The 21,258-nt window shown below is 45.1% G+C and overlaps 1 protein-coding gene across 1 annotated transcript in view; it reads left to right on the top strand.

Moving 5' to 3' along the window:
• LOC124594598 (protein transport protein sec31-like) overlaps positions 1 to 19,491 on the top strand; it is a 174,382-nt gene extending 154,891 nt beyond the window's left edge. The window contains exon 4 of the mRNA XM_047132971.1: positions 19,480 to 19,491. Coding sequence (XP_046988927.1) covers positions 19,480 to 19,491 — 12 coding nt within the window. The remainder of the gene's footprint in view (positions 1 to 19,479) is intronic.
• Positions 19,492 to 21,258: the final 1,767 nt, after the last annotated feature.

Raw genomic sequence — 21,258 nt, 5'->3', positions numbered from 1 at the left:
CGCATGTCGAAACAGACAGCGACCAGGTGCTGACGGCGGGCAAAGGCAGTACGGATGGCCGGCTCCAGGCTCACCAGATTGTCGGCGGCGGAGCGGCCTTAACGGAACCCGCCCTGAGATGGAGCCAGAAGGCCCCGAGACTCCAGTACCCAATTCAAGCGCCGGCTCACCATCCGTTCAAGCAACTTGCAAAGAAAGATGGTGAGGCTAATGGGACGGTAGCTGTCCACCTCCAAAGGGTTCTTGCCTTCAGAATGGGGATAACAATACTTTCCCGCCATTGCGACGGAAACTCACCCTTGACCCAAATACGGTTGTAAAGGTCTAGGAGCCGTCGCTGGCAGTCCACTGAAAGACGTTTCAGCATCTGACAGTGGATGCGATCTGGCCCACGAGCGGTATCAGGGCAGGCGGCTACGGCACTGCGAAATTCCCTCTCACTGAATGGAACATTGTAGAATTCAGGATGGTGGGTGCGAAATGAAAGTCTCCGACGTTCCATCCGCTCTTTAATGGAGCGGAAGGCCTTTGGGTAATTGGCAGAAGCGGAACTCAGAGCAAAATGCTCTGCCAAGCGGTTGGCAATTACTTCGGAGTCAGTACAAACTGCTCCATTCAGTGAGAGCGCAGGGACGCTGACAGGGGTCCGATAGCCATAGAGGCGTCGAAACTTGGCCCAGACCTGCGATGGAGTGACATGGAGGCCAATGGTGGACGCATACCGCTCCCAGCACTCCTGCTTGCGTTGGCGGATAAGGCGGTGGGTTCGCGCACGCAGCCGTTTGAAGGCGATGAGGTGTTCGATGGAGGGATGTCGCTTGTGACACTGGAGTGCCCGCCGGCGATCTTTAATCTCGTCAGCGATCTCAGGCGACCACCAAGGCACAGTCCGCCGCCGAGGGGACCCGGAAGAACGGGGAATGACAGATTCGGCGGCAGTAACGATGTCAGTGGTAACCGATTGAACCACAGCATCAATGTGATCATTAGAGAGAGGCTCAATAGCGGCAGTGGAGGAAAACAAGTCCCAGTCAGCCTTATTCATAGCCCACCTGCAAGGGCGTCTAGAAGACTGACGCTGTGGCAGTGACAGTAAAATCTGAAAGTGGTCACTACCACACAGGTCGTCATGCACTCTTCATTGGACAGACGGTAAGAGGCTAGGGCTGCAGATCGAAAGGTCGATGGCGTAGTACGTGCCATGCGCCACACTGAAGTGTGTGAAGGAACCATCATTTAAAAGTGAAAGAACGAGCTGTGCCAATAAATGCTCAATGGTGGCGCCTCGACCTGAGGCCACTGACCCACCCCACAGAGGGTTATGGGCGTTGAAGTTGCCCAATAAAAAGAAAGGTGGCGGCAACTGAGCTATCAGCGCAGCCAGGACATGGTGCGGGACATCACCATCCGGTGGAAGGTAAAGACTGCAGACGGTAACAGCCTGTGGTGTCCACACCCGAACAGCGACAGCCTCTAAATTTGTTTGTAGAGGGATAGACTCGCTGTGAAGAGAGTTAAGGACATAGATGCAGACGCCACCAGACACCCTTTCATAAGCTGCCCGGTTCTTATAATAACCCCGATAGCCACGGAGGGCGGGGGTTCGCATTTCTGGAAACCAAGTTTCCTGGAGAGCAATGCAGAAGAAATGGTGAAGGCTGATAAGTTGGCGGAGTTCAGCTAGATGGTGGAAGAAACCGCTGCAGTTCCACTGGAGGGTGATATTGTCCATGGCTGAGAAAGACGTGAAGGGACTGGAGAGGCAGATTACGCCGCTGGGTCACCTGCTGCCTCCAATGCAGCACCTGTGCAAGTGCTATCCATGACGTCTGAGGGACCGGCGAGATCGATGTCCTCAGCAGACGCCAGAATCTCCACTTCGTCCTCAGATGCGGAGCTGGAAGGTTGCGGTGGGATGGCTGCCGCCGCGGGTTCCTTGGGCTTAGAGCTCGTCTTCTTTGGTTTCTCACGCTGCTCCTTGGGTTTCACTGGCTGGGAGGGCTTCACCGATTCAGTCACCAGGATGCAGGAGGATCGCGAAGCCCTACGACCGGCTGATTGTGGGCACTTACGCCACTGTCGGTCATCAGCCTTCCCGCTGGGGGAAACCTGGGAAGCGAGGGACCCAAGGGACCCCTTGCGAGCGTGAAAAGCCGAAGAATTAGGACACTTCTCCGGCTTAGAAGCGGGGACGGACGTCTCCGATGGGTGGGGTGGTGTTGCACCTGAGGTAGGTGGCGCAGGAGCAACGCGGTGGGTAGAGCCCCCCACTGGCGAGGGGACAGGAGGAGATGTACTATTCGTCGATCCGGCTGGAATTCGAGAAACTGATTGGGCTAGCACAGGTGCTGTAGCAGCGTCGTAGGAAGATGTCGTTCTCACAGGATGGAGTCGGTCGTATTTCCGTTTGGCCTCAGTATAGGTCAGTCGGTCCAGGGTCTTATATTCCATGATTTTACGCTCTTTCTGGAAGATTCTGCAGTCTGGCGAGCAAGGTGAATGGTGCTCCCCGCAGTTGACACAGATGGGAGGCGGGGCACATGGAGTATTGGGATGTGATGGGCGTCCGCAATCTCGACAGGTGAGGTTGGAAGTGCAGCGGGAAGACATCTGGCCGAACTTCCAGCACTTAAAGTGCCGCACCTGGGGAGGGATATAGGGCTTGACGTCACATTGGTAGACCATCACCTTGACCTTTTCCGGTAATGTATCACCCTCGAAGGCCAAGATGAAAGCACCAGTAGCAATCTGATTTTCCTTCGGACCCCGATGAACGCGCCGGACGAAATGCACACCTCGGCGCTCTAAACTGGCGCGCAGTTCGTCATCAGGCTGCAAAAGAAGGTCTTTATGGTAAATAACGCCCTGGACCATATTTAAGCTCTTATGGGGTGTGATAGGTGTGATAGTAACGGCAACATCCCCCAACTTGTCACAAGCAAGTAACCGTCGTGACTGGGCAGAGGATGCCGTTTGTATCAGGACTGACCCAAGCGCATTTTGGACAAGCCCTCCACCTCCCCAAACTTGTGCTCTAAGTGGTCGACGAAGAACGGAGGCTTTGTGGAGAGAAAAGACTCCCCATCAGCTCTCGTACAAACTAAGAATCGGGGCGAATGACTGCTACTGCTATCCTGAGGCTTACGTTCCTCCCACGGTGTGGCCAGGGAGGGAAACGTTTTCGGATCGTACTTCTGAGCATTAAATTGAGCCCGAGAACGCTTAGAGACTGCTGGCCGCTGGTCACCAGCGAGAGACGATGTACCACGCTTCATTGCAGGACATCCGACTTGATGCCACCTACTCCGACCAACGGAACTCCCCACGGGCGCCACCCAACCTCAGCAAGAGATATCTGGCAGGATGGCCGTTGCCGGGAGTCCCGATACCCCAGGAGGATAGGCATCTACTCCTTGGCATACGTGGGGAATTAACGGCGCAGGCATCAGTAGAGCGATCCCTGTGTTGTCAGGGGGCTACAACCGACAGGGTACATGGCGGCTCCACCACAACGAAATGGCTACCGTGCTGGACCTTAGGTGCAAAAATGTCCAAGGCCGTCGTCGCAGCTAAGAGCAACACTGCACAGTGCGGCGTGGTAATGGCACCTAATTACGTATCCTCGCCCAAGAGGTGGAAAACGAGTGGGGCATCATTGCAACGACGAGAAGCCGGCTAAAGGTCACAATGCACGACGGATACAGTGCACCATGTAAGGCGCCCTTCCCCAACTGGCTCGCTCTTCGGAAGAATTTAGAAAGATGGAGGTCAAACCCGATAGGGGACCAACACATAAGGCCGAAAAGTTTAAGACTCCTTTTAGACGTCTCTTACGACAGGCAGGAATACCACAGGCCTAGTCTTACCCCGAAACTGCAGGGGGGAAAAGTAGTTGGCATTGCGCCTTTTGTATTCAATCGCCATGCAATTTCTGTGTTTTTTTGTCAATGTGAAGGTCCAAAGGTTACAATACAAACGCAGTGGTGCATTGGAAACTGCTACTCGTCTCCCAGGAGGTTCCAACACAGACCGTTTAGAGCATTACTCCCCCTGGACGGAGGTCGACATTGTGCTTTTTGTATTCAATCGCGATGGAATTTCTGTGTTTCAGCGTCAATGTGAAGGGACAAGGGTTACAGTAAACCTGCAATGGTGCATCAGAATCTACTACTGGTCTTACAGGAGATTCCAACACAGACTGCAGCATTACTTCCCCTGGATTGAGGTCGACATTGTGCTTTTTTATTCAATCGCGATGCAATTTCTGTGTTTCATCGTCAATGTGAAGAGACAAGGGTTACGGTAAACTTGCCGTCGTGCATCGTAATCGAGTACTGGTCTCCCAGTAAAGGTTCCAACATAGACCGTTTGAAGCGTTACTCCCGTTGGACCATAGACGCCATTGCGCCTTTTATACTCAAAGACGATGCAATTGCTGTGTATCTTTCGTCAATGTGAAGGTCCAAGGGTTACAGAAAACCTGCAGTGGTGCATCGGAATCTACTACTAGTCTCCCAGGAGGGTCCAACACAGACTGAAGTATTACTCCAGCTGGACAACGGTCGTCATTGTGCATTTTTTATTGAATCGCGATGCAATTTCTGTGTTTCATCGTAAATGTGAAGGTCCAAGGGTTACAGTAAACCTCCAGTGGTCCATCGGAATCTACTACTGGTCTCCCAGAAGGTTTCAACTCAGACTGTTTGAAGCATTACTGCCCCCATACAGAGGACGTCATTGTGACTTTTTTATTCAATCGCGTTGCATTTTCGGTGTTTCATCGTCAATGTGAAGGCTCAAGGGTTATAGTAAACCTGTCGTCGTGCATCGTAATCGAATACTGGTCTTACAGGATGTTCCAACACAGACTGTAGCATTAGTCCCCCTTTACAGAGGCCGACATAGTGCAATTTGTATTCAATCTCGATGCAATTTCTGTGTTTCATCTTCAATATGAAGGGCCAAGGGTTAAAGTAACCCTGCCGTCGTGCATCGGAATCTAATACTGGTCTCCCTGGATAGGTTCCAACACAGACCGTTTGAAGCGTTACTCCCGCTGGCCAGTAGTCGGCATTACGCTTTTTGTGTTTAATGGTGATGCAATTTCTGCCTTTCTTCGTCAATTTGAAGGTATAAGGGTTATATTAAACCTAGATTGGACAGAGGTTGACATTGTGCTTTTTGTATTCAATCGCGATGCTATTTTTGTGTGTCAGCGTCATTGTGAAGGGACAAGGGTTACAATAAACCTCCAGTGGTGCATGGGAATGTACTAGTGGTCTCACAGGTGGTTACAACACACACTGTACCGTACACGACATTGCGCATTTTGTATTCAATCGCAATGCAATTGCTGTGTTTCATCGCGAATGTGAAGGTCCAAAGGTTACACGAAAAAGCAGTGGTGCATCAGAATCCAATACTGGTCTTCCAGGAATGGTTCCAACCCAGATCGTTTGAAGCATTACCAACGCTGCACAGTAGTCAGCATTTTGACTTTTCTATTAATTTGCGATGCTATTCCTGTGTTTCTTCGAAAATGGGAAGGTCCAAGGGTCACAGTAAAGCTGCAGTGTGTATCGGAATCTACTACTGGTCTCCCAGTAGGTTCCAACACAGACTGTCGAAGCATCACTCCCCCTGGACATAGGTCGACATTGTGCTTATTGTATTAAATCGAGATGCAATTTCTCTGTTTCATCGTCAATGTGGAAGGACAAGGTTTACAGTAAACCTGCAGTGGTCCATCGGAATCTACTACTGGTCTCCCAGTAGGTTTCAACACAGACTGTTTGAACCATTACTCCATATGGACAGGGGCCGTAATTGTGCATTTTGTATTCAATCGAGATGCAATTTGTGTGGTTCAGAGTCAATGTGAAGGGACAAGAGTTACAGTAAACCTGCTTCGTGCATCGGACTGTAATATTGGTAACCCAGGAAAGGTTCCAACACAGACCGTTTGAAGCGTTACTCCCCCTGGACAGAGGTCGTCAATGTGCATTTTGTATTCAACTGCGATGCAATTTCTGTTTTTCGTCGTCAATGTGAAGGTCCAAGTGTTACAGTAAACCTGCAGTGGTCCATCGGAATCTGCTACTGTTCTCCCAGGAGGTTCTAACAAAGGCTGTTTGAAGCATTACTCCCCCTGGACAAAGGTCGGCATTGTGACTTTTGTATTCAATCGCGATGCAATTTCTGTGTTTCATCGACAATGTGAAGGGTCAAGGGTTACAGTAAACCTGCAGTGGTGTGTCGGAATCTACTACTGGTCTCCCAGGACGGTCCAGCACAGACTGAAAAATTACTCTCCCTGGACAGACGTCGTCAATGTGCATTTTGTTTTCAATTGCTATGCAATTTCCGTTTTTCATCGTGAATCTGAAGATCCAAGGGTTACAGTAAAAACGCAGTGCTGCATCGAAAACTAACACTGGTCTCCCAGGAAAGGTTCCAAACCAGATCGCTTGAAGCGTTACTAACGCTGGACAGTAGTCGTTATTACGCCTTTTGTATTCATTCACGATGCAATTCCTGTGTTCTCTCGAAAAAGTGAAGTTCCAAGGGTTACAGTAAACCTGCAGTGGTCCCTCGGAATCTACTACTGTTCCCCCGGAAGGTCCCAACACAGACTGTTTTAATCACTACTCCCCTTGGACAGAGGTCGACATTGTGCTTTTTGTATTCAATCGCGATGCAATTTCTGCGTTTCATCATCAGTGTGAATGGTCAAAGGTTACAGTAACCCTGCCGTCGTGCATCGTAATCTAATACTGGCCTCTCAGGAGTTTCCAACACAGACTCTTTGATGCATTACTCCCCCTGAACAAAGGTCGACATTGTGCTTTTTGTATTCAATCGCGATGCAATTTGTGTTTTTCATTGTGAATGTGAATGGACAAGTGTTCCAGTAAACCTGCCGTCGTGCATCGGAACCTAATACAGGCCTCCCATGAAAGGTTCCAACAAACACCATTTAAAGCGGTACTCCCGCTGGACAGTAGTTGGCATAGTGTCTTTTGTATTCATTTGCGATGCAATTCCCGTATTTCTCCGAAAATGTGAAGGTCCAAGGGTTACCGTAGAAATGCAGTGGTGATTCGGTATCTACTACTGGTCTCCCAGGAGGTTCCAAAGCAGACTGTTTGAAGCATTACTCCCCTTGGACATAGGTCGTCATTGTCACTTTTGTATCCAATGCGATGAAATTTCTGTGGTTCATCGTCAATGTAAAGGGACAAGGGTTACAGCAGATCTGCCGTTGTGCATCGGAATCTAACATTGGTCTCCCAGGAAAGGTTCATCCACAGACCGTTTGAAGCGTTACTCCCACTGGTCAGTAGCCGGCATTGCGCTTTTTGTGTTTAGTGGCGATGCAATTTCTGCCTTTCTTCGTCAATTTGAAGGTATAAGGGTTATATTAAACCTAGATTGGACAGAGGTTGACATTGTACTTTTTGTATTCAATCGCGATGCTATTTTTGTGTGTCAGCGTCATTGTGACGGTCCACGGGTTATATTAAACTAGCAGTGGTGCATCGTATTCTAGTACTGGTCTCCCAGGAGGTTCCAACACAAACTGTTTGTGTCATTACTCCCCCTGGACAATGGTCGTCATTGTGACTTTTGTATTGAATCGCGATGCAATTTCTGTGCTCCATCGTCAATGTGAAGGGACAAGGGTTACAGTAGATCTGCCGTTGTGCATCGGAATCTAACACTGGTCTCCCAGGAAAGGTTCATCCACAGACCGTTTGAAGCGTTACTCCCGCTGGTCAGTAGCCGGCATTGCGCTTTTTGTGATTAATGTCGATGCAATTTCTTAGTCAATGTGAAGGTGTAAGGGTTATATTAAACATGCAGTGGTGCATCGGAAACTAGTACTGGTCTCCCAGGAGGATCCAATACAGACTGCTTGAAGCATTACTCCCTTTGGACAGAGGTCGACATTGTGCCTTTTGTATTCTATCGCGATGAAATTTCTGTGTCTCCTCGTCAATGTGAAGGGACAAGGGTTACAGTAGACCTGCCGTCGTGCATCGGAATCTAATACTGGTCTCCCAGGAAAGGTTCCAACACAGATCGTTTGAAGCGTTAATACCGCTGGACAGTAGTAGGCGTTGCGCCTTTTGTATTCATTTGCGATGCAATTGCTGTGTTTTTTCGAAAATGTGAAGGTCCAAGGGTTACAGTAAAGCTGCAGTGGAGCATCGCAATCTACTCCTGGTCTCCCAGGAGGTTCCAACACAGACTGTATGAAGCATTACTGCCCCTGGGCAGAGGTCGTCATTGTGACTTTTTTTATTAAATCGCAATGCAATTTCGGTGTTCATCGTCAATGTGCAGGCTCAAGGGTTACAGTAAACCTGCTGTCGTTTATCGTAATCGAATACTGATTATAAAGCATGTTCCAACAGAGACTAGCAATACTCCCCCTGGACAGAGGTCGACATTGTGCATTTTGTATTCAATCGCGATGGAATTTCTGTTTTTCTTCTGCAATATGAAGGGTTAAGGGTTACAGTAAACCTGCCCACGTGCATCGGAATCTAATACTGGTCTCCCAGGAAAGGTTCCAACACAGACCATTTGAAGCGTAACTCCCGCTGACCAGTAGTCGGTATTGCGGTTTTTGTGTTTAATTAACATTCAATTTCTGTGTTTCATCGTCAATGTGAAGTTCCAAGGTTTACAGTAAACGTGCAGTGGCGCATCGGAATCTACTACTCGTCTCCCAGGACGTTCCAGCACAGACTATTTGAAGCATTACTCCCCCAGTACAGAGATCGTCATTGTGCTTTCTCTATTCAATTGGGATGTTATTTCTTTGTTTAGTCGTCAATGTGAAGGGACAAGGGTTACAGTAAACCTGCAATGGTGCATCGGAATCTACTACTGGTCTCACAGGAGGTTCCAACACAGATTGCAGCATTACTCCCCCTGGTTAGAGGTCGCCATTGTGCTTTTTTATTCAATCGTGATGCAATTTCTGTGTTTCATCATCAATGTGAAGGGACAAGGGTTAAAGTAAACCTGCAGTGGTGCATTGGAATCTACTACAGGTCTCACAGGAGGTTCCAACACAGACTGTAGCATTACACCCCCTTTACAGAGATCGACATTGTGCTTTTTGCATTTAATCGCGATGCATTTTCTGTGTTTCATCGTCAATGTGAAGGGTTAAGGGTTGCAGTAAATCTGCCATCGTGCATCGGAATCTAAGACAGGTCTCCCAGGAGAGGTTCCAACACAGACCGTTTAAAGCATTACTCCCCCAGGACAGATGTCGTCATTTTGACTTTTGTATTGAATCGAGATGCAATCTCTGTGTTTCATCGTCAATGAGGAGACCTGCCGTTGTGCATCGTAATCTAATACTGGTCTCCCTGGAAATGTTCAACCACAGACCGTTTGAAGCGTTAATCCCGCTGGTCAGTATTTGGCATTGCGCTTTTTGTGTTTAATGGCGATGCAATTTCTGACTTCCTTAGTCAATGTGAAGGTATAAGGGTTATATTAAACCTGCAGTGGTGCATCGGAATCTGCTACAGGTCTCGGAGGAGGTTCTAACATGGACCGTCTGAACGATTACTTTCTCTGGACTGAGGTCGTCATTGTGACTTTTGTATTCAATCGCGATTTAATTTCTTTGTTTCATCATCAATGTGAAGGGTTAAGGGTCACAGTACATCTGCCGTCGTGAATCGGAATCTAAGACTGGTCTCCCAGGACAGGTTCCAAAACAGACCGTTTGAAGCGTTACTTCCGCTGGACAGTAGTCAGCATTGCACCTTATGTATTGAATCGCGATGCAATTGCTGTCTTTATTCGTCATTGTGAAGGTCAAATTATTATATTATACCTGCAGTGGTGCATCGGTAGCTAGTACTGGTCTGCCCGGAGGTTCCAACACAGACTGTTTGAAGCATTACTGCCCCTGGACAGAGGTCGACATTGTGCTTTTTGTATTCAATCGCAATGCAATTTGTGTGTCTCATCGTCAATGTGAAGGGACAAGGGTTACAGTAAACCGGCCGTCGTGCTTCGGAATCTAATACTGGCCTCCCAGGAGTTCCCATTACAGACTGTTTGAAGCAATACTCCCCCTGGACACAGGTCGTCATTGTGACTTTTGTATTGAATCGCGATGCAATTTCGGTGTTTCATCGTCAACGTGAAGGGACAAGGGTTACAGTAGACCAGCCGTTGTGCATCGGAATCTAATACTGGTCTCCCAGGAAAGGATCATCCACAGACCGTTTGAAGCTTTACTCCCGCTGGTCAGTCGTCTGCATTGCGCTTTTTGTGTTTAATGGCGATGCAATTCCTGTCTTTCTTAGTCAATGTGAAGGTATAAGGATTATATTAAACCTTCAGTGGTGCATCGGAATCTATTACTGGTCTCCCAGGAGGTTCCAACACAGACTGTTTGAAGCATTACTCCCCCTGGACAGAAGTCGACTTAGTGGTTTTTGTATTCATTCCCGATGCCATTTCTGTGTCTCATCGTCAATGTGAAGGGACAAGCGTTACAGTAAACCTGTCGTCGTGCATCGGAAACTAGTACTGGTCTCTCGGGAAAGGTTCCAACACAGACCGTTTGAAGCGTTACTCCCGCTGGTCAGTAGTCGGCATTGCACCATTTGTATTCAATCGCGATGCAATTGCTGGTTTTCTTTGTCAATGTTAAGGGCCAAGGTTTATATTAAACCTGCAGTGGTGCATCGGAATCTAGTACTGGTCTGCCAAAGGTTCCAACACAGACTGCTTGAAGCATTACTCCCCCTGGACAGAGGTCGACATTGTGGTTTATGTATTCAATCGCGATGCAATTCGTGTTTTTCATCGTGAATGTGAAGGGACAAGGGGTACCGTAAACCTGCTTCGTGCATCGGAATCTAATACTAGTCTCCCAGGAAAGGTTCCAACATAGACCGTTCAAAGCGTTACTCCCGCTGGACAGTAGTTGGCATTGTACATTTTGTATTCAATCGCGATGCAATCTCTGTGTTTCTTCGTCAATATGAAGGTGTGAGGGGTACAGTAAAAATGTAGTGGTGCATCGGAATCTGCTACAGGTCTCGGATGATGTTCCAACACGGACTGTTTGACTGTTTGAAGCATTACTCCGCCTGGACAGAGTTCGTCATTGTGCTTTTTGTATTCAATCTCGATGCAATTTCTGTGTTTCATGGTCAATGTGAAGAGACACATGTTACAGTAAACCTGCCGTCGTGCATCGGAATCTAATACTGGTCTCTCAGGAAAGGTTCCAATACAGATCGTTTGAAGCGTTACTCCCGCTGCAAAGTAGTCGGCATTGCGCCTTTTGTATTCAATCGCATGCAATTTCTGTGTTTCATCGACAATGTGAAGAGACAAGGGTTACAGTAAACCTGCCGTCGTGCATCGGAATGTAATACTGGTCTCGCAGGAAAGGTTCCAACACAGACCGATTGAAGCGTTACTCCCGCTGGGCAGTAGTCGGCATTGCGCTTTCGTATTCAATACCGATGCAATTGCTGTGTATTTTCGTCAATGTGAATGTCCAAGCGTTACACTAAGCCTGGAGTAGTGCACCGCAATCGAACACTGGTCTCCCTGGAGATTGCAACACAGACTGAAGCATTACTCCGCGTGGACAGAGGTGGCCATTGTGCTTTTTCTATTCAATCACGATGCAATTTCTGTGTTTCATCGTCAATCTGTATTGACAAGGTTTACAGTAAACCAGTCTTCGTGCATCGGAATCTATTACACGTCTCCCAGGAAACGGTCCAACAAGGACCGTTTGGAGCATTACTCGTGCTGGACAGTAGTCGGGATTGTGCATTTTGTATTCATTAGCGATGGAATTACTATGTTTGTTCGTCAAAGTGAAGGTCGAAGGGTTACAGTAAACTTGCAGTGGTGCATCGGAATCTACTACTGGTCACCCAGGGGGTGGTATCACAGACTGTGTGAAGAAATACTCCACCTTTACAGAGGTCATCATTGTGCTTTTTGTATTCAACTGCGATGCAATTATGTGTTTCATCGTCAATGTGAAGTGACAAGGGTTACAGTAAACCTGCCGTCGTGCATCGGAATCTAATAGTGGTCTCCCAGGAAAGGTTCCAACACTGATCGTTTGATGCGTTACTCCCGTTGGACAGTAGTCGGCATTGCGCATTTTGTATTCATTGACAATGCAATCTCTGTGTTTCCTCGTCAATGTGAAGGTCTAAAGGTAACAGTAAACCAGCAGTGGTGCATCGGATACTACTACTGGTCACCCACGAGGTTCCAACGCAGAGTGTTTGAAACTTTATTCCCTCTGGACAGAGGTCGACATTGTGCTTTTTGTATTCAATCACGATGCAATTATGTGTTTCATCGTCAATGTGAAGGTCCAAGGGTTACTGTAAACTTGCCGTCATGCACCGGAATCTAATACTCGTCTCCCAGGAAAGGTTCCAACACAGATCGTTTGAAGCATTACTCCCGCTGGACAGTAGTATGCATTGCGCCTTTGTATTCATTCACAATGCAATTTCTGTGTTTCTTCGTCAATGTGAAGTTCCAAAGGTAACAGTAGACCAGCTGTGTTGCATCGGAATCTACTAATGGTCACCCACGAGGTTCCAACACAGCCTCTTTGAAGCTTCACTCCATCTGGACAGATGTCGACATTGTGCTTTTTGTATTTAATCACGATGCAATTTCTGTGTTTCATTCTCAATGTGAAGGGACAAAGATTACAGTTAAGCTGCCGTCGAGCACAGGAAACTAATACAGGTCACTCCGGAAAGGCTCCAACACAGACCGTTTGAAGCGTTACTCCCGCTGGACAGTAGTCGGCATTGCTCATTTTGTATTCAAACACCATGCAATATCTATCTTTCTTTGTCAATTTGAAGGTCCAAAGGTAACAGTGGACCAGCAGTGGTGCATCGGAATCTACTCTTGGTCACCCACTAGGTTACAACACAGACTCTTTGAAGCTTTACTCCCTCTGGACATAGGTCGACATAGTGCTTTTTGTATTCAATCGTGATGCAAATTCTGTGATTCATCGTCAATGAGAAGGGAAAGGGTTACAGTAAACCTACCGTCGTGCATCGGAATCTAATACTGGTCTCCCAGGAAAGGTTCCAACATAGACCGTTCGAAGCGTTACTCCCGCCGGACATTAGCCGGCATTGCGCCTTTTGTACATATTCACGATGCAATATCTGTGTTTCATCGTCAACGTGAAGGTCCAAAGGTTGTAGTAAACCTGCCGTCATGGATCAGAATCTAATACTGGTCTCCCAGGAAAGGTTCCAACACAGACCGATTGAAGCGTTACTTCCGCTGGACAGTAGTCGGCATTGCGCTTTTGCATTCAATCGCGATGCAATTGCTGTGTTTCTTCGTCAATGTGAAGGTCCGAGGGTTACAGTAAACCTGCAGTGGTGCATCGGAATCTATTACTGGTCTCCCAGGAGGTTCCAACACAGTCTGTTTGCAGCATTACTACCCCTGGACAGAGGTCGTCATTGTGCTTTTTGTATTCAATCGAGATGTATTTTCAGTATTTCATCGTCAATGTGAAGGGACTAGTTTTACAGTAAATCTGCCGTCGTGCAGCGGAATCTAATACTGGTCTCTCAGTAATAGTTCCAACACAGACCGTTTGAAGCGTTACTCCCGCTTGGGAGTAGTCGGCATTGAGCCTTTGTATTCAATAGCGATGCAATTTCTGTGTTTCCTCGTCAATGTGAAGGTCGAAGGGCTACCGTAAACCTGCCTTGGTGCATCGGAATCTACTCTTGGTCACCCACTAGGTTCCAACACAGACTCTTTGAAGCTTTACTCCTTCTGGACATAGGTCGACATTGTGGTTTTTGTATTCAATCGTGTTGCAATTTCTGTGTTTCTTCGTCGATGTGAAGTTACAAGGGTTACAGTAAACCTGCCGTCGTGCATCGGAATCAATTACTGGTCTCCCAGGAAAGGTTCCAACATAGACCATTTGAAGCGTTACTCCCGCCGTACAGTAGTCGGCATTGCGCCTTTTGTATTCTATCACGATCCATTTTCTGTGTTTCATCGTCAATGTGAAGGTCTAAGGGTTGCAGAAAGCTGCCGTGGTGCATCGGAATCTACTACTGGTCTCCCAGGAGGTCTAACACAGGCTGAAACATTACTTCCTCTGGAGAGAGGTCGTCATTGTGCTTTTTGTATTCAATCGCCATGCAATTTTTGTGGTTCATCGTCAATGTTATGGGACAAGGGTTACAGTACAACTGGGATGCTGCATCGGAATCTAATAGTGGACTCCCAGAAAAGGATTTTAAGCACATACTGTTTTGGGCGTTACTCCCCCTGGACTGAACGGCATTGTGCCTATTGTATTGAATTCCATTGCAATTTCTGTATGACGTCGCCAATGTGAAGGTCCAAGTGTTACAGTAAACCACCTGTGTTGGATCGGAATCTTAACAAATTTCTCTTTTTCGGAAACGCTTTTTTTAGTTTTGCAAGTCCACATTTTATATTCTCTCTGCATAGGCCATCATCATTTGTTTAGCTTCCCCAATAACGAAACTCTTGTTGTAGTTTTAGTGTCTCTATTCATTATCTAATTTCCTCTGCGTCAATTGATTCAATTCCACTACATTAATTTCGTTAATGTCCGTTTTATAACTTCATTTCAAGACATTGTCCGTTCCTTTCAACAGGTTTTACAAGTCCTTCGCTGTCTCTGATAGAATTTGAATGTCATCGGCAAAGCTCGAAATTTTTATTTTATCTCCCTGATCTTTAATTCCTTCTTCTAACGTTTATATGTTTTCCTTTACTGACTGCTCAATAATCATATTGAATAACGTCGGGGAAGGGCTACAACCATGTTTCAATACCTTTTGAACCACTGCTCCTCTTTCAGGTCCCTCGACTCTTGCAACTGCCTCTGACTTATTTGCAAGTTGTGAATAGACTTTCGGTCATTGTGTTTTACCCCTGCTACCCTCAGAATTTCGAGTAAAGTACTAGGTTCAAAATTGTCAAAAAATTGTTGTAAGCCACAAATGCTATAAACGTAGGTTAGCCTTTCCTTGACCTACCTTCTAAGATGAGTCGTAGGGTCAGTATTGCCTCGCGTGCTCCTACATATCTCGGAAATTCAAAGTGATCTTCTCCGAGGTTTGCTTCTACCAGTTATTTCATTCTACTGTAGAGAATTAATGTTAATATTTTGCAACCATTAAACTGATAGTTTGGTCATATTCACACTTGTCAGCACGTGTGTACTTTTGGATTGAAATTATTATACTATTTTTGAAGTTTGGGGGTATTTCGCCTGTTCATATATCTTGCAGACAAGATGGAAGAGTTTTGTCGTAGAGGACTCTCCTAAAACTATCAGCAGTCCTGACAGAATATCGTCTGCTCCCTGGACGATGTTTCTATGTAGCTGTTTCACTGCGTTATCAAATTGTTCGCGCAGTATCATTTCTCCCATCTCACCTTCATATACGTTCAATTCCAGTTCTGTAATACTGTCTTTAGGTCAACTCCCTTGAATAGACCCCAGATATACACCTTCCAACTTTTAACTTTTCCTTGTTTGCTTTGGACTGGTTTTCAATCTGAGCTCTTGATATTCATGAAGATTCTTCCCTTTTCTGCAGAGCCCTCTTTAGTTCTCCTGCAGACGGTTTCTATCTGTCTCCTAGTAACATATCTCTCTAAATCTGTAAATGAATCGCTGTAAATGTTCTCCAAGTAGACGAACGTAACCATTTCTATTCGATAATCTACATCTACATCTACATCCATACTCCGCAAGTCACCTGACGGTGTGTGGCGGAGGGTACCTTGAGTACCTCTATCGCTTCTCCCTTCAATTCCAGTCTCGTATTTTTCGTGGAAAGAAGGATTGTCGGTATGCCTCTGTGTGGGCTCTAATCTCTCTGATTTTATCCTCATGGTCTCTTCTCGAGATACATGTAGGAGGGAGCAATATACTGCTTGACTCGTCGGTGAAGGTATGTTCTCGAAAGTACAACAAAAGCCCTTACCGAGCTACTGAGCGTCTCTCCTGCAGAGTCTTCCACTGGAGTTTATCTATCATCTCCGTAACGCTTTCGCGATTACTAAATGATCCTGTAACGAAGCACGCTGCTCTCCGTTGGATCTTATCTCCTCTATCAACCCTATCTGGCACGGATCCCACACTGCTGAGCAGTATTGAAGCAGTGGGCGAACAAGCGTACTGTAGTCTACTTCCTTTGTTTTCGGATTGCATTTCCTTTGGATTCTTCCAATGAATCTCAGTCTGGCATCTGCTTTACCGACGATCAGCCTTATATGATCATTCCATTTTAAATCACTCCTAATGCGTACTCCCAGATAATATATGGAATTAACTGCTTCGAGTTGCTGACCTGCTATATTGTAGCTAAATGATAAGGGATCTTTCTTTCTATGTATTCGCAGCACATTACACTTGTCTACATTGAGATTCAATTGCCATTACCTCCACAATGCGTCAATTCGCTGCAGATTCTCCTGCATTTCAGCACAATTTTCCATTGTTACAACCTCTCGATATACCACAGCATCATCCACACCAAGCCTCAGTGAACTTCCGATGTCCTCCACAAGGTCATTTATGTATATTGCGAATAGTAACGGTCCTACGACTCTCCCCTGCGGCACAACTGAAATTACTCTTACTTCGGATGACTTCTCTCCATTAAGAATGAGATGCGGCGTTCTGTAACCTTGGAACTCTTCAATCCACAATTGGTCTGATAGTCCATATGCTCTTACTTTGTTCATTAAACGACTGTGGGGAACTGTATCGAACGCCTTGCGGAAGTCAAGAAACACGGCAGCTACTTGGGAACCCGTGTCTATGGCCCTCTGAGTCTCCGCTCATTTTGGATTCCGGAGATAATTAGGACTAGAGGACTCAGTCCACTCCATGTAAACACATCCCACACCATTATGGAGCCGCCACAGTCTTGCACTTCAGCTGGCCGCTGTGGCCAAGCGGTTCTAGGCGCTTCAGTCCGCAACCACGCGGCTGCTACGGTCGCAGGTTCGAATCCTGCCTCGGGCATGGATGTGTGTGATGCCCGTAGGTTTAAGTAGTTCTAAGTGTATTGGAATGGTGACGTCAGATGTTAAGTCCCAAAGCGCTTAGAGCCATTTGAACATTTTTGAACAACTTCATGGCTTCGCGGTGTCTGCACCATGCTTGAACCCTGCTATCAGCTCTTGTCGGCTTAAATCAGACTTCCTGGCACCACGGTGTTACAGTCGTTGAGGGTCCTACCAATATGGTCACGAGCCCAGGAGAAGCACCGCAGGCAATGTCGTGCTGTCATCAAAGGCACTCGCATTGGGCGCCTGCTGCCATAGCCTATTAACGCATAATTTTGCCACGTTTCTCTAACCGATATGTTCGTCATACGCCCCTCATTGTATTCTGCCATTATTTTATGCAGTGTTACTTGTCTGTTAGCAATGAGAACCCTATGAAAACGCCATTGCTGTGGGCCACTAAGTGAAGGCCGTCGGTCATTGCCTTTTCCGTGGTGAGAAGTAATGCCTGATATTTGATATTTTCGCTACTCTCTTGACGCTATCGATCTCAGAATAATGAATTCTCTAACGGTTTCGCGAATGGAAAGTCCCGTGCGTCTGGTTCAAATTAACATTCTGCATTCGTAGTCAGTTAATTCCCGTCGTGCAATCATATTACATCGTAAACATTTCACATCGATCAAATGACAGCTCCGTCAGTGTACAGCCCTTTTGACCTTGCGTGCGCGACTGTACCGCCATCTGTATGTATGCATTTCACTATACCATGACTTTTGTCACCTCGTGATATTCCAGGCTTCCTTACTGTTGTGAAGGTATTTCGACTGAAACAGGGGTGATTGCAGTAACAAATCGAATAACTCGTAATCACATCGTTACATTGTAAATAGTAATTACAGATACTAAAATACTCAGAAAGTGTCAATGCACAAACCCTGAAGGTTTGTAGCTGGAGTCGGGGCTCACCTTGTATGTAGATGTAGATTGAGTATATCATACAGCAAAAAGCACTTTTAAGCCACATTCGTGGCACAGAACCAAGAGCTTTTCAATAAATTCCTGGGAACATCTGTCCTTGTAATTTTTATGGGAAGTCGCAAGATATCAGAGTTCATTTAAAGAGATCGCAGAGGAACTAGGTAACGACAATTATGTGCCAAACAAGCACGACGGGCGTGCCGCCAGAAATGAACATAATTTATGGGTTTTCAGATTTTTATGAGTTGCCTATCTATTTCACTAAACGACCAACCCGGCTCATAGTTCGTGGTTCACGGTTCGTGGATCATTGTTCATGGTTCATGGTTTATGTTGCGTGGACCCATTTAGAAGTTAATTACTGATAGAATTAAAAACTGAAAATGCTATCGTAATATACTCATTCGGAGTTTTTTGTTTTTGTTTTTGTTCTTTTTTTTTTTTTTTTTAATCATAAGTCTTCTACTTGGTTTGATGCTGCTCACCACGAATTTCTCTCCTGTGCCCACCTCTTAATGTCAGAGTAGCACTTCCAACCTACGTCCTCAATTGTTTACTGGATGTATTGAAATCTTTGTTTTCCCTGACACTTTTTATCCTCTAGAGTTCCCTGTAATACCATGGAAGTTACTCCGTGATGTCTAACAGAGGTCCTACCATCCTGTCCCTTCTCCTTGTCAGTGTTTTTCATATATTACTCTCCTCGCCGAAACTTATGAGAACCTCCTCATTCCTAACCTTATCAATCTTCCTAATTTTCAACATTCTTCTGTCTTCTTCATGTGCCGTCTCCTCTAAGAAGGTTGGCTGTCATCACGGCAATTTCTGATCTTGATTTGGCTGATCTAAGGGGTTCTGACGTTGAACAGTTGTACCAATTTTTTAAATTGTCAATCCAGGATGTCCGTCTTCTACCCCTCGTTCTCTTCCCACAAATTTTCCCTTCTAGTATTATTTGCAATATTTTGTAATTTACTCCCCTAATAACATGGCCTAAATATTGTAGCTTCCTTACTTTAATAATTTTAATTAATTCTTTTTCCTTTCCCATTCTTCTTAGGACATCTTGATTAGTAATCCTCGACACCCAACTAATTCTAAGTATTCTTCTATATGCCCACATTTCAAAAGCTTCTAAACTGTTCATGTCCTTCTTTTTCAATGTCCACGCTTCCATTCCGTATAATAATTTTGAGAATACATAGCATCTTAGCAACCTCATTTTTGTGTTTAAACAAATGTCTCTCGAACAGAATGCATTTTTCATCTTATTAAAGATACTTCTGGCCTGTCCTATTCTCGATTTAATTTCTTCTGAGCTTTCAATCTCCTCATTTACAATTGTTCCGAGATATTTAAATTTACGTACTTGATCGACTCTTTCCCTATTGATTGTAAGATTTTCTTGTTGGTGTGTTTTAGATATCACCATGAACTTAGTCTTGCTTACGTTAAGAGTCAAGCCAAATTCTTCACTTTTTTCTGCGACTTTGTCAAGAAGTAATTGTAGATCTTTGAGGTTTCCAGCTAGTAGTGCAGTGTCATCAGCAAACCTAACATTGTTAATGTTTAGCCCATTCACTTTAATGCCAGCTATTTCATCTGATAGAGCTGCCTGGATTATGTCTTCTGAATACATATTAAACAATAAGGGTGAGAGAACGCAACCTTGTCTCACACCCCTCTTTATTTCTATATCATTCGATAACTCATTTTCTACCTTCACGGTTGCGGTTTGATTGTAGTAGAGGTTATATATAATGCGGATGTCTTTCTTATCAAGTGTTTTCTTTTCTAACAATTCTATGAGATGATCATGACGAACTTTGTCAAATGCTTTATTATAATCCAGGAAGCACACATATAGTGGCTGGTTAACCTCCATACATCGTTGCGCTAATATGTTAAAAGCAAACAATGCTTCTCTTGTACCGAGGGAACTTCTAAAACCGAATTGTGTTTAACTTATACCTTCTTCTACTTTTTTGTATATTCGTTGGTGTATAACTTTTAGAAATATCTTTAAGGTGTGACTCATTAAGCTTATTGTACGGTGATCATTACAAGTTTTGGCATTAGCCTTTTTGGGTAATGTAACAAAGGTAGATGTCAACCAATCCCTAGGAATAATTCCCGAATTATAAATATCATTAAACAATTGTACAAATATATCTATATGGTCTATTCCTATGAGTTTCAGGATGTCATTTGGTATCTTATCCGGTCCAGGGGCTTTTCCTGTCTTTGATTTGTTGATAACATGTAATATTTCTTCTTTCGATATGCTTGGTCCTCGTTCTCCGATCATGTTATCATAAAATTTTTGATCTTTTCTTGTATCTTCAAATAGTTCTTTGACATATTCTGTCCACCTGTCCAGTTTACCTTTAACGTCAGGAATTATTTTGCCATTTTTATCTAACAATAAACTTGTACTTTTCTTTTTATTAAGTCCAGCTAAATCTTTAACTTTTTTGTGTAAGTTGAAACTATTATGTCTTGTTTCATAACTCTCAATTTCAGAGCATTGTTCCTTGTACCATTCTTCTTTTGCTCGCCGTGTTTCTTTTCGTATTTCTGCATGTAATCTTTTATACTCGCTTTCATCTCTATTTTTAAGTATTCTTCTTTGTTCCATCAATTGTAATATCTTCTCTGTCATCCACTTCTTTTTCATGTTGTCGTGTTTGGTCGCCATTGTGTTTTTACATGCATTATTTAATGTGTCTTTTATAAGTTCCCATTTGCCATCAATGTCTTCTGTTTGATTATTCTTTATCCTAACTAATTCCTTATTAATCTCTTCAGAAGTCTTTTGTTTAGTCAAGGGGTCTCTTAGAATAGTTGTATTTATATAGTCCTTCTTTTGTTTCTTTTGTATGGCTTTCAGTTTCACATGGAACTTTGCTACTAAAAGGTTATGATCAGAAAATATATCAGCTCCTGGATATGTTTTCACACCATGAATAAAATTTTTGTACCTCTTGTTTATAAGTATGAAATCAAATCAATTCGCGATGGTTCAAATGGCTCTGAGCACTATGAGACTTGACTTCTCAGGTCATCAGTCCCGTAGAACTTAGAGCTACTTAAACCTAACTAACCTAAGGACATCACACACATCCATGCCCGAGGCAGGATTCGAACCTGCGACCGTAGCGGTCGCGCGGTTCCAGACTGGAGCGCCTAGAACCGCTCGGC

Source organism: Schistocerca americana, chromosome 2 (assembly GCF_021461395.2).
Source record: "Schistocerca americana isolate TAMUIC-IGC-003095 chromosome 2, iqSchAmer2.1, whole genome shotgun sequence".
Taxonomy (NCBI): domain Eukaryota; kingdom Metazoa; phylum Arthropoda; class Insecta; order Orthoptera; family Acrididae; genus Schistocerca; species Schistocerca americana.
This window is presented reverse-complemented; position numbering and strand designations above follow the sequence as displayed.